Consider the following 14,616-nt stretch of genomic DNA (forward strand, 5'->3'; position numbering starts at 1 on the left):
GATTGGCAGCTTCACTTTTTTTTCTTCCTTTTCAAACAAAAAGTTCTGAAGCCTTCACAAGTCTCTGTTGGCAATAGGCAAAACTCATACAATTATTCAAAACTCTTCCAAAATCAGGAATCCTGAAGGGAATCCCCATTTTCTGGTAAAGTCTGCTCAGTGAACAGAACTGAAAAGGAGATTTAAAGGAAATGTAAAAGTTTGCTGCCCCCTATGGCTAAGAATAATATTTATACTTGAAAGTCCTGGCCTTTAGGATTTAATATATATGATAAAGTCTGAAGAGAATTCTTATCAATTAGAGAACTTAAGAAGCAGTCCCGCTAAGATGAACCAAAAATACTACTTTCTTTTCCTGCTGAACAATATTAATTGACTGGTTTTTGTGAAGTGCAGTACTGAGTGCAGCAATGCCAGACTGCAGGAAATAAGGAAAGTAGTTTTTGAGGCCCATTTGAGCAGTTTGCAATTGATCTTGGAAATAATAATATGAATTTTTTTTTTTAATTATTTAGGCTGGATTTGTGAATAAATAATTGTACAAAAATCATTTATTTTGTGCGGAAGAACCAGTTTCTTTAAATTCCTTTTCTCTGTGTGAATCATTTGCTGTCCACCGCTCTCTGTCTTTCCTGATCAGGAAAACAGAAGTGCCCTGCTGTTTTTGGAGACAGCATTCCCATCTTTACAATAAGGAAGATATTAGAATAAAACATTAAGAGAAACTTGCATGTAGTTGCTTCCAACACTGGTTTCTCCCTCACCTGGAGAAAATACGCATGTATACTTGTTAGCATAAGAAAGAGCTAACAAGAACTATTTGCAAGCTAATGTCATCTGAAGAGATGCCACTTACTGACACATTGCTGGCAAGCAGACATCTCTTCTGCTTTAAACTTTAATAATATATTTTCTGGTACCCATCTGTTGTCAAAATAAAAATGTTATTCGGAAAAAATATTCACAGTGAAGAAGCTTTCAAGGTCTTTTATGTGTGTTGAAATATGATGTTAGGTGTTTGATAACCCTACAGGTTCCTTATTCTGAGTACTCTCTTACAAGATAAGTAGTGCTCTTTCATCTGATAAAACATGGAAGAAAATCAACCAAACTGCAAAATAATAAATGGAGAAAAAGAGTGTATTTTTCTTTCCTTTGTAATGCAAGCATTTGAAAATGCTAGACTTTGTTACCTCCTTTATTTTACATTAATGCTTCCTTTTGAATTGGATTTTGATGCAAAACTATTTCACAGATTGGCTTATGGGAAAGTGAGGTGATTTTTCAGTACTTCAGGGGGCGTGAGTCCTTGTCAGATCTGATTGCCATTCAGCTTATTTGATGAGTGTATACATTCCTTTCCTCTAGGCTGATTTTTAATCTAACACTGTCTTTTCAAAATATGAAGAATTTCCTATCAAACTTGGCCCTACAAGCCATTTTAACTTCCATGGCAGTAGCGACAGTGTGCTGTGAAATGCAGGCAGGAGTATATTGCTGAATACAGAGGAAGAAGGGCAAGTCACTAAAGCACTGCTGCCAGTGGTATTAAGAAAGTGCTGTTGCTCACAGCTAAAACGAATCTTCCTTTCACTCAATCCATATGGCCAGTCCATGTAGCACAGACCTGACTTCTCTTCTGAGCAGACACACCATGACAACATGAATGATGGGCTTATATTTGTCCTCTGACAACAGTATCAGTCATTGCAGTATTTTAGGTCTGAGTTTAGGAAGGCGGTGTTGTTTAAAGGAGCACTTAGCAGAAGTGCAATGAATTGTAAATTATGTGAGATGCTTGATGTGACAGAAGTATTTGGCTGGTCTTTTTACTAAGCACAGCTCAGAACTCTACTTTGTCAAGCGTGCATATCATTTTGTAGAGTAGCATGCCAGTTTGAAACATGCTGGTAACTCTGTATAATGCAGTACTACTCTGTAGAAGCTACCAGCTTGTATTCTAGCTGTCATACAGTTGACACAGGAGAGCGTAGTTAGAAGGTGCTATGAAGATGATCTAATCCTATTCTGCTTTATAATTGCACAAGCCAGAAGTTCACTGCCAGTCAGTTACCACAGGTCACTGGTTAAGTTGTAGTTGGGAATCACCAGATTATAGCTCCAGGGACTTGAAGCTGCCCTGCACCATTATATTAATTAATGTCCAGAAGTATTAAATTTTTAAGAGTGATATCTGTATCATACAACTTGGCTTAGTGGTCTGGGGTGGTTTTTTTAGTGTTGTTTTTAAGATTAAGCCTTACTGAAGAAAGTTAGATTTATCTCTGTGAGTGCATGCAGCATTTGTTACTCTAAAATCTTCACAATGGGTTTACAGGTTTTAGTGTAGCCACTGCTGTGGAGTCAAAACGTTTGGCTGGTGCTGGAAGTGATGTTGTGGTTCAGGAAATAGTTAAAATAACATGTCCTGTCTATTTAGGTTCTGGCCATTCAAAACGTTGATATATTCTCCTTTTAGGGTGATATATTGAATACCAAGTACCAGGTGGATCTCGGCGATGGCTTTAAGGCAATATATGTCAATCTTACAATGACTGGGGAACCCATCCGTCACCGTTACGAGAATCCTGGGATTTACCGTGTCTCAGTGAAGGCTGAAAATGTTGCTGGACATGATGAGTCTGTAGTGTTCATCCAAGTCAACTGTAAGTCAGCCCTTTGGTTTTCTTGTTCTTACTGCTGCATACAAACGTTGTGATAGTTACGAAACAGCTGAGAATGTTACTAGTCACGTTTAGGAAAAATACATTTCTTTCCTAATAACCTCAATCAATTGTGCATTGCTGTGTGCTGTTAGTATAGAGACTTGTATAAAAGAAGGACAGAGTTAGTTTTGTTTAGATTTGTGAGAAAGATGGTATATTAATCTTTTAAATACCAAGCATTCCTCAGTTCATTTCTCAGATTTTACCTCTCTTCCTGACTCAAGACCTTGTTGGCAGCTAAAATTTAGAACTTCAGGCTATGTCTTTTTGTGCTGTAAGAAGCAAGAGAACAGACATATTGATAAAAGTGTGACCTCTTGTATGACTTTCAGAAAGCATTAGTTGGTAGAAGGATCAAAATCTCAGCATTTCTAAAAGTCAGGCTACTTATTAAAGTCCTTAAGTCTAGTTTTAGGTAGTTAATTCTTACAAAGTTTTAAAGTATTACTTGGATTTAACTTTGTATTGACATACAGTATAAGTTGACTTAGACCTCTCTCCCTGTCTTCTTAATTAAGACCTAAAAATCCCATTGAATAGATTCAAATGAACAGAATAGTGAGGCACAGGGATATCACACATGGTAGCAGACTTAATGCATCTCAGACATCTCTTAATTGAAATAAGGAAGGGAAGTCATAATTGAAACAAAATTTTTCTCTTCCTTCGAGATTCAAGACAGCTATCACTTTGTTTTTAGATCTGTCAAAAATTGTAAACAAGTAGCATTCAATGAAAAAATATACTCATCTCATATTCTTCAGTTGTCTGTTTCCCCTGATGCGAGTGATGTTTTCCATACTAACAATAGAAAGCAGTGGAGCCACATTCAAGTCTGTGCACAAATCCATGTGTTTTATGTCAGCCTATCTTGTGGCTGCAGCTGTTTCTTCTTTTTGCTCTTCAGAGCCTGAATCCAGAGTTTCTGCTTCTGCTTTGATTAACAGGTGGAGCCCAATCCATTAATACTAATGGCTAATATCCTATTAAAATCAAAATGAAATGATTGAAGTCTAAATTTCCATCTCCATTTCATTACCTGTTTATTTATTGTTTTTGCATTTTACATAATTTGACAGCTTAGATTAATTACTGACTGTTCTATGTTTACTTTTTAGTAGCATCTGGGTATTTAGAAGTAGATTAAGCATAAAAGTAGTTGGTAGATCTCCATAAGCAAGGAATGACAAAAACTCTGTAATACCATCTCTCCAGGGAGAAAATCTTCATATTTTATAGGGAATGATAAACTGTAACGAGCACCAATGGAAAGCTGAACAACTCCTTTCTCAAGATATGCTTCTGCTTTGGTCTACATCTGGATAAACAGTTAAAATAAAAGGTGTAAATTGTGTTTTATACAGTGGATTTATAACATATTTTTCAAAAATACAATGGCTGTGTATTTCAAATGACTGGTGCTGAAGTACAGAATCAACAAAATACTGCAAGCAGACTTGGATGATTTTAGAGCTCATCTTGAGCTTCTCCGTTAGTGCTGTAAGTGATCTAAAAGACACATGGACCCGTGTTACGCAGCATGCTTGAATAAACACTTCAGATGGGGTTTAAACTGTTTAATTTTTAAAGTAAATTACAGGATTTGAGGAAATTAGCTGGTACTAATTAAGTGATATATATCTGCCTTCTAGAGAAATGCTAATAGCTGCTCGGGGCCATTTTTCATTGTGGTGTATCATGCAAACAGAAATGTCCAATGTCCTGTGTTCACTGTTTTCATCTGATGTATTTCGAGATAAATTTTATGAAGGACAAATAGTAAGGGAAATATTTTTAACTCCTGTGAGGTTTGGTTGGTATGAGAATTGTCCTGTAATGAAGGACAAACATTTTGGCCTGTTATCTGTGAACTGATCCAGTTCACAAACAACTTTTTTATAAGCTGTAAGAGATTAAGAGATATTAAAGCAAGTCTGATAGTATACATGTGAATAGATAACCCAGAATAAAAAGAACTCAGCATGAAGTAGACATACTTTTTCTTCTTCGTGCCACAAAACTATAATAACTATAATAACTACAGTATGTGAATATGCTTTTTTTTTTTTTTTTTTTTTTTTTTTTTGAGAGTGTAGAAATTGATATAGAGAAAGAAGGAGCTTGGAAAACTATACAGAGATTAAGTAGAAATATAAGTCAACATCATTCCTCATTATGTACATTCAGGATGCTATGAGGGTTGTTCAAATGCATTTGGAATTATATGACTGAGAAGAAGAGAGAGACTTGCTGTAATTATTGTTAGTTCTTTCCTATACAGAAATGGTCAACTCTTGATTCAAGAGCCAAATATCTTCCCTTTCCTTATGAAAGCTGTATCTCAGGATGATCAGTTTCCTGTGTGAGAATGGAAATATATGGCAAAATCAAAACAGTGGTGCAGATTCCTCCCAGACTTCTTTATTTTGCATACCCAGTAAGAAAAAACATTTCTAAGAGAAGAATATTTAATGGAATTTGTACTATTTCTGAGTTTTCCTCAAGATGCCAACATCAGGAAGAGCATTTTAATTCAGTTTTGATAAAGAAGCTGTTGAAGAAACTTTAAAAAAAAAAAAAAAGTTGTGTCTTTGAATTCATGTAGATGGTTAATCGCTTGTCAGCAAAAATGCTAAATGAAAGTAGAGCCATATGTTTGGTTGAAGCAGCACGAAGTCTGACTGAAGCGAGGTGAAAAAAGGAGGGTATGATCAGTTTGAACAACGTGCTCTCAGCGAACTTCTGTCAGTTTAATCAAAGTGCACTGGAAGTGAATGGAAGTGAATTCAATCAACAAAAGAGAATAAGAGAAAGGCCTTGAAATAGTGTTAATTACATTTAAGTCTGAACTGAAATGAAAGACATTTTTATGAATTAAAAGATACATTGAGTAGAGAAAAAATTATGGGTTAGTATTCACTATGTTTAATGAATGTATTTAGGACCATACAGCACATTGGTATCCTGAATAGATATTGCGGCTGATGTTAAGAAGTTGTAGTTATCACATTATAATATTAAAAAGCTTGTACCTTCAGACGTTCTCAAGAAATACTCTTGGAGACCTCTGAGACAAAGATGATTTTCAATTAATGCTGTTGTACTTCAGAACAAAATACGACACTAATACAAAATCAGATGAAATCATTTTAATGACATGTTTCTTTTATATCTTTTATATAAATAATAGTGTTTACAGCATTTGTAAGCAAAAGTTCAGAAAGAAACAAATTTAATCAAAAAGTAAACTTCCAGAGGCCATCTCTCTTGATTTGCAAATAAATGCTCCTCTGATGTATGCATTTATTTTAAAGTGTGCATTAATTAGCTCATGTGAAGTGAGCCTAACAGCTGATATTTTATAATGAAAATGAACAGTCAGCAACATTATTATCCAGTTTTCTGCTTTTCACTTAGCAGCTTGAGACTTTTTAGATTTCTATTCATTTGATCTTTTTTTTTTTTTTACTTAAAGCAGATTTCCATTTTGTATCTGTAATACTTGCTTATACTCTCTCAAATTGAACATGCACAAAAAAATGCACAACTTTAAGGTACATTTTCACTATTTGTCACATTGCTCATCTGTTCTGCTTTTTGGGTTTTGTTGTTGATGGATTTTTTTTATTTTTTTTTTTAACTATGTTTAATTTTGGTTGAAATGAAGGAAGTCCTTCCAATTATGTCCATAGCTTTCAACACAGATGTATAGGCAGGAGAGAGAAAAGTAAGTTCAGGACCTTATGTTGTACAGGTGAGAGGCTTTTGGCAAAAAAAAAAAAAAAAAAAGAAAAGAAAAAAAAAGAAGCGTTATTATATTGATGCATTCAATGATTTAAACAAGGTTTCAATGATGTTTTGGGAACTTCTTTCAGCTCCTCTGCAGGCTTTACATTTAGAAGTGGTTCCAGTCATTGGCAGAAACCAGGAGGTGAATCTGACAGCCATCATACTGCCCAAGAACCCTAACTTGACAGTCTTCTACTGGTGGATAGGAAACAGTCTTCAGGTACATGAATGGTTGTGACTGACATTATCTTTGATCTCTTTCCAGTAAGAATTGCATGAAACCTTTTACTTTATCATAAAATCATATAATGATTTTGGATTGGAAGGCCAAAAAATCATCTCTTTCCAACCCCTGCAACAGGCAGAGAGGTGCCTTTCTTTAGACCAAGGTGACCACAGTCCCATCTAACATGGCCTTGAGCACTTTCAGAGATGAGACATCCACAACTTCTCTGGACAGCCTGTGCCAGTGCCTCACCACCCTCATAGTAAATTTTTTCCTTATATTTAATCTATTGTTATCTTCTTTCAGCTTAAACCCCTTGTCCTATCACTACGTCGCCTTGTAAAAAGAGCAATAAATATGCAAGTATTTCAACTGGGCATATTTCTTGTCTAACTGGGTTAATTTTTTTAAGGCAGTTCTTTCAGAATCAGATATGTAAAATATTTCCTTTATGAAGGAGACAAAGGAATGTTTCAGATAAGCATAATGAACTTTGATCTTGTAAATGTGCTGTCTACCATAATCCTTGCCTGTGTCTGTTCATTGTTATTGGCTTTGCCATTGCCAGAACAGGCACTGCAAACTGATGTAATCTTGTTGTACGGTGGGGGTGAGGTTTCTGATACATACAAATGTGGTTGGGGAGTACGGTATCTCAACTTCACCTTGGAAGTTGTGATAGATTGGTGCACTTCCATGGGTCATGACAGGAGTAATCCACCTGACCTTGACTGTGCCCCATATTTTTCAAGTCAGATGACTTGCTCAGTATGATCCTGTAAAGTTCACAGAATCACAGAATATCCTGAGTTGGAAGGGACTGATGAGAATCAAGTCCAACTCCCGGCTTCACACCTAAAAATCAGACCTTCTTGCTGAGAGTGGTGTCCAAATGCTCCTTGATCTCTGGCAGCTCAGGGCTGTGCCCCCTGCCCTGGGCAGCCCGTTCCATGCCCACCGCCCTCTGGTGCAGACCCTTTCCCTAACCCGCAGCTGCCCCTCCCCTGGCACAGCTCCGTGCCATTCCCTCGGGCCTGTCTCTGTCACAGGGAACAGAGCTCAGAGTTACTCTTCTGCTCCCTGTGAGGAGCTGCAGCTGCCATGAGGCCTCCCTTCAGCTCCCTCTGCTCTGCACTGAACAAACCAAGGGGCCACAGTCACTCAGATTTGTGAGCCTGATTCTAAATCCCTTTATTTCAGTGCGATCTGAATATAAATCTAATACCCTACCAATTAAACTCACAGAAATATTTGACTAATCTGGCAGCTATTCTGTTTATAAGAGTCCATCTGTTTTTAAAAAAATAAGAAAGTTTCTATTGTAAATCATAATAATTTGATAAAATGTTGACCAACGTTCTAAAAATATAATTGATGTGCAACTTCTGTGCTGATATCTTTAGTGATAGTCTCGTCAGATAACTATTCTCCTGGTTGTTGTTGAAATTCTGTTTTCTACTTTTCTTTGCTTGCAAAGCCACTTCTTACATTGGACAGTTTTCTGGTGACGAGGTTCGCTGTGACAGGTGATGTCAGAGTGACAGTGCAAGCTTCCTGCGGGAACTCCATGCTACAAGATTCCAAAGTTGTCCACGTTTTTGGTGAGGCATTACTTGTTCAATTTTTAATTGCTGTTTAATGTGTACTTATATCTCTTAAACCAGTGCAGGCAGAACTGAACCTCTTGTAAGGTTATTTCTAATGCCACATCTAATTTCTGAAATTAGAGGGATGAACTGTACGTAACGCTGAGCAGTGTGGCCTTATGGAATGGTTTCACTTGAAACCTTTAGTTTCCTTTGCTTATTCTAAATGTTACTGTGTTTCCCTAATGTAGCAGTAACATTGAAATAGTATTTTTTCTTAGGACTTCAGAGTTCGTTAGCATTTCAAAATACAGTAGTTTAAATACTTTTGGAAAAAAAAATAAATTAGTTGTCTATAGCATTAAAACAGTGTGAAATATTTTCCTTCTGCCACCATGTACAACCATTCTTTCAGCATTTGTGTGAGAGTTTGAATTATTGCCCTTTTGTAAATTTTAGCTCTTCAATAGAAGACGAACTTCTACTTTTGTTTCACATTATGCCTCAGTGTGCTTTGCTGTGTCTAATAATGTACTGTCGAGGCATAATATATAATGAAAAATGTAGTGCTGGCAAATTTATTCTGTTTGCATTTGTGCTGTCACATGTGGGAATTGTGATATGTAAAAAAGTTTCACTGTAATGCAGAGCTTAAAATTCATGAAATACACAAATGAAACATATCTGTGACTTGAACAGTGAAAGAGGATTCTGGTACTTTTGCTTTCAGCATACATACTGATTTAAAATAACGGTGAAAACCACATTTATGTTAAACAGAACTTTTACAAAACTTCTCATTTGTTAAGATAAATGGATTTAACGTTTATGTAATCTCTTACAAGTGCACCCACTGTTTAAAAAAATCTTTAGATGTGTAAACGCTCTTAGTGAGATGAGATTGGTGCCTTTGATTTCCAACACTGTTTTGGCTGTTCGTGTTGGGAAATCCTGATCTGAAGAGCAAGAAAGTACTGTTCATGAGGGGTATTAAATCCTTGGGATGGAAAATCACATTGAAACAGAATTCTGTCCTAACAGTTAGGGAAGAAGTGTTTGAGTCACTCCTGTGTTCCAGGGAATCTATTTCCCTTCTTTGTATTAACTTCCCCAGGTGATCCTCTAAGGAGCATGAAAGGAAAAAACGACGGACTTCAAAGACTGTTTGCTGAGGAATAGCCAATTTCTAGTATTTCAGATATTTTGGGCATTATTCAGATAAATGTTAAGATGTATTTTTTTTTTTAATTTTTACTTTTATTTTATACATATATATTTTAAGAGGGCAGTAGTTACCCTTTGGTATTTGGAACAGAATTTCTGTTTTGTAGCTAATACATATAGCTAGTCCATAAGATATGTAAAGTAGCCATTTTGCATGAAGAACAGGAACATGTAAAACGTAAAAAACATGTTTGTGATTCAGTAAGAATAGAATCCATTGGCACGTTCCCCTTAAAAAATAAAAGAATCCAATCATATTTATGTGGTGTATTGTCTTAAAGAAAAAATTACTGAGCAGGTTACGACCCCAGAAGATGAATGTAAGTCTGTTTGGTTTATTTTTTTTTCCCCTACTGTATTTTAATCTCTAGACACAAATTTGATGATATTGAAAATACAGAAAGTAATTGAGTGCCTGGCAGGAGCATATTTTTGCTCCATATTACACTGTAGGCTCCTGGGGGAAAGATTTGTTTTTTACCTTTCCTCTTTGAGCAATGGATTATAATGGGGTTCCTAGGTAATGCAGTGCTGCATAGATAATGTGAGTGTATGTATACATATATATGTACACACATATGTCTACACACACACGTGTATAAATGTAGGAAAATATGTAAGTAGATAAATATATATGAAAATATATACAAAACTGTTTCTATAATCAGATTGTCAGTGATTCAGAAGTGTTTCTTTTTGTCTTTCTAGATCATTTTCATGTTCTTCCTCTGAAGTTTACCAAGCACCTGGACATGTACAACCCCAACATACCAGAGTGGAGGGAAGACATAGGGCGTGTAGTAACACGACTTCTTGCAAAGGTGCTCTTTCAGATTGCTCGTAAAATGTTCCCTTTCCAGTCATAAAACTTGAAGGTTAAGTTAATGCCTTCTTGTTTAAAAAAAAAAAAAAAAAAAAAAAAAAAAAAAAAAAAGAGGCAGAGCAAAATAATAAAATGAACCTCATGAGCCACATTTGATACAAGTTTGAACCCAGCGTCACTTCTATGGGCAGGCTGTAGATTATGACATCATAGCTTGGAAAAGTTCAGTTCTAACATAGCCTAATTGGCAATTAATGCTAATTATTGCTTTCTGGGATGAGCGATAGACATATTGGCAAATACTGCTGACTCCAAAGCAAGAAAAGTCAGTTAAATGTGATGTATGTAGGATATTGCATAATATGAAGACATAGTCTTTGTGAAGAAACAAAGCAGAGAAAAGAATTCATGATATCATTTGTGGAACTTCAAAAGTTATATATAACACATGGACAGATAGTTTGTACAGCTGTTTTTTTTTTTTAGATCATGTTTGTAAAAGAAATGTGGACTGGGAGCAGTTGAATCATATAAATTAAATCAAGTACAAAGCCACAGAACAGTTCTGTGAGATAACTGAAGAGCACTCCATAAAAATTGTGAGGTCTGGAGCTGTGCTGTCAGATACACACAGTGCCCACAGCAGAATGTGCACGTTCCAACTGTCTGTGAAGACAGTGGTACTGTGTTGCAGATTGATGATGTCTTTAGAATTACTGTGTTTGAATTCAATGGACTTTTCATGGATTTACAATAGTTCAAAATCAAATCAAATCCATCAAATCGAATTTTGGAATTCTGACTGTATACAGTTTCCTGCTTTTCTTTTCTAAATCTTCAATCTACAAGCACTGTCAGTCTTAAAAATACTATATTTTAAAATTAGCCATTTTGTTTTAATAAATATCAAATCATTTGTGAGACAATAGGAACAATTTAATTGAATTTCAGTATTTGTTTTGGGAAAGGCCATGGAAAATGCCATGGGTGTTGTCATTAGAATTTTGTGGCTGTATAATGAGGGCTACTCCAAAAGTAAAACTGTCTTTTTTTTTGTGTTGGCCCACAATGTCAGAGGTGAATGTTGGCGGTATGGCAGAAGAGGTTGAACCTTCCCAGCAAGATTCCTTACATTTTGTTGCCGTGTTGACAGATGGCAGTAGAGGGGCAGGCTGACAAAAAAGTGTCTGACATAGAAGTGTGAATGGAACAAAGTTGTGTCACTGAATTCCTCCTTGCAGAAAAAATGGCACTCACTGACATTCATCAATGCTTGCTGAATGCTTATCGAGACCAAACAGTGGATGTGAGTACAGTGAGGCAGTGGGTGATTTCAGCAGTGGGGCAGAGGGCATTTCAGCAGTGGTGATAGGGACAGTGGATCATCCCTGCTGGTGCAGATTGTAACAAGCACAGCGTGTAGGCCCTTGTTCATCCCTAATGAAAATGCACAGCTAATAGTGGTGGCTATGTTGAAAAAGAGTGTTCCATAAAACATTGAGAACTTGCTCTCTCAAATAGTGCTATTGTACTCTTTGTAGCTGCTATAGTTTCCATGGAAATAAATAGGCAGCATTACTTTTGGAGTTACTTATGTAACAAATGAAGCAATTTGGGTTAGAAAACACAGTTTGCACAAACTATTTTGAAAAGCAATGCATTTGTTTCATTTGGGGTGCAGATATTCATACCAGGTTCAGAAAAGGAATCTAAGTACTGTTGATCTCATCCTGGGAGAGTCTGTCCAGTAAAAACAGAAGGAAAAGTAGCCTCTGTAAGGTTAAGTTAGCTATAATGAACATGCCCATCTAAGTCTACTAACTGAATGGCCCACTAAACATTCCATGTGACTTAGGAATTATTTTTAAAGTTACTCTAAAAATGCAAAACTATTGCAGTTTTACTAAAACTATGCCACTTCATTTGGCTTCTTTCCATGATGCCATTAAATCTTTTTAAAGTGACAACAGTGCTTGGTTCTTCTAATTTTCAAAGCACCCCTCACATTTCAGCTAATTAATGCTTGACTTTGCTCACGTTTTAGCTTCTGGTGGAATCTACTCTAACTATTAGAGATTTGAGTGCTAAAGAATTAAATGCTCACAAAGAATTACTCATCTATTTTATATAAAATACGAAGAGCACTGTCCTATAATTTACCATATACCTTTGTCTTTGCAGGAAACCAATATACCTGAAGAAACACTTATGACAGTTGTGAAACCTGGTCTGCCCACAACTGCTGACTTGCATGTGCTCCTACCAGCAAATCAACCTAAAAGGAAGAGAAGTGTAACTAGTGATAAGGTAACCAGAACACTGTATGTTTGGTTAGAGCAGTCTTCATCCCATTTTGAAATCAGTGACTGTACTCTCCTTTTATTTATGTGGGATTAAAAGGTATAACTTGACTATGTAAAGATCTCTCTCCTATCTGACAAAAGGTATGTAAAAGCTGACAACATGTATGGCTGCCCTGCATAGCACTATTTACCCCATCTTTTACAGTAAAGAATAAATCCTGCCAGAAGAGACAGAAGAGGCAGAAGATATGATTAATTATTCTACTAAACAATAGCCTGCAGTAAGCCTTGATCCCTCTTGACACCTAAAAAAAAAAAAGGAGAAACATTAGTGATGACACATCAATCTGTGAAGATTGGTGGAGCAAAAGGAAGTGTTTCTAAAAAGAGACAAACCATTTCTTCACTTCTGTCCAACAGAAACAGAACCTTAACAGTTGACCTGTAATAGCTGACCCGAAGAATGTGAAGCAGGTAGTTTCTGCCTTTATCAGCTAATGTCCTTTTCAATTGCCAAGAAGCAAATACAGTGAACAAGGCAATGAAAATATGATATTAACTTCTCTGCTCCTCTCCTCCTCTGCTTCTCTGCTCCAGATACCTTCCATAATAAAAAGCCTGTACCTGGAGAAAATCAGAATATTGTTTGGCCGTTGCTTGTTAATTTACAGTTTTTTGTTATTTCTCCTTTCACTGTTAGAGAGAAGGAACAAATCCCAAGTCTGTGCCTGCATGTTGCAATTCAAGTCCTACCTGTTACAAAGAGTCACAGTGTAAGATATTTTTTAATTCTGAAGGGCATTTTGCCACTCTATTAGACAAGATCACAATATTCAAAATGTTTGGAGAAATAGAAAAGACGAAGCTCTCATAGTAAAACAATATCAATAGGTTGTTTATGTTGTTGCTGTGGTACAATTGTGAAGGTCCAAATGAAAGTATTGACGTTGTCCAGGTGCCTGAAGAAGTTTCTTACAGAAACAGTGGTGTGAAATAGATGGAGAACAGTGTGAATGCACAGAATATATCCTAAATCTTAGTTACTTCTCTTCCTCTGTAATCATAATGGGAATCCCTAGGAGTCTGAAATCCTGTTTATACTGCAGGAAACAGTTAATTTTAATAGGTTGTTTCTTTTGAAGTGAGCTATTTCTGATCTCTGGCTTTTGTCCAGGTGAGTATTAGCACTTCAAAATTACTTGCATCTTTCTACTTCTTGAAGAGGCGAGGCGCAGCTTCTAAACGAAATTATTTCTCTTTATTCCAAGCATATTTGGAATGGATATCTTTAATAATTTAAATGAACTGATGATGATTGATTCTTGGGTTCTGCAAACATTTCTGTGCAAAATGTTATGCATATTATTCACTTTACATCTCAGCTGTTATATTAGGGTTGTGCTTCAATGTGTTTTGAAGGATATAATTAATTATAGTCAATGCTGTCTCCATTTTTCATTGCTTCTGTATGAAATACCCCATGAGCTACTCTGTAGCATAAGGAAGAGTAATCATATATTGCAAATTATTTGGGAAACCTTGTATTTATATGCACTATTCGCATAGAGTTCAAACCTATGTGTTTCCTATAGACCTGGGTGGAAACCCAGGTGTAAGGGGAGAAATCATGAACAAGATCTAATTGCTTGAGCAAAAAACAGAGCAAATGTTGGGTGTCTTGAATACCTGCCAGGAAATTACTATGTTTTCACAATTAAGCTACAAGACTCAGTAACTCAGTTTACTGATTGAAAGTTGGATTAGGCTAAAGCAGTGCTCCCTCTTGCCTTGTATCACATGAATGTGTGAATGAGTCTTGATCAAGACTAAGTAACTCTATTTCCTTGGTGCCAACATCACTTCAAAGGCTTCTAACCAGTACTATTCTCATACTCATTCTCTTTTCAGACACTAGGCAAAAAGATAAATACTTAAGAGT

The 14,616-nt window shown here is 36.2% G+C and overlaps 1 protein-coding gene across 3 annotated transcripts in view; it reads left to right on the plus strand.

Moving 5' to 3' along the window:
* The window catches only part of SORCS2 (sortilin related VPS10 domain containing receptor 2), a 522,402-nt gene that overhangs the window by 489,848 nt on the left and 17,938 nt on the right, over positions 1-14,616 (plus strand). For all 3 annotated transcript variants that reach the window (XM_042871372.1, XM_042871371.1, XM_042871373.1), the window contains exons 19-23: positions 2,480-2,666; positions 6,602-6,735; positions 8,219-8,342; positions 10,260-10,372; positions 12,556-12,681. In XM_042871372.1, coding sequence (XP_042727306.1) covers positions 2,480-2,666; positions 6,602-6,735; positions 8,219-8,342; positions 10,260-10,372; positions 12,556-12,681 — 684 coding nt within the window. The remainder of the gene's footprint in view (positions 1-2,479; positions 2,667-6,601; positions 6,736-8,218; positions 8,343-10,259; positions 10,373-12,555; positions 12,682-14,616) is intronic.

Source organism: Lagopus leucura, unplaced genomic scaffold, assembly GCF_019238085.1.
Source record: "Lagopus leucura isolate 7727_CA_CO unplaced genomic scaffold, USGS_WTPT01 Super-Scaffold_100004, whole genome shotgun sequence".
Classification (NCBI taxonomy): Eukaryota; Metazoa; Chordata; class Aves; order Galliformes; family Phasianidae; genus Lagopus; species Lagopus leucura.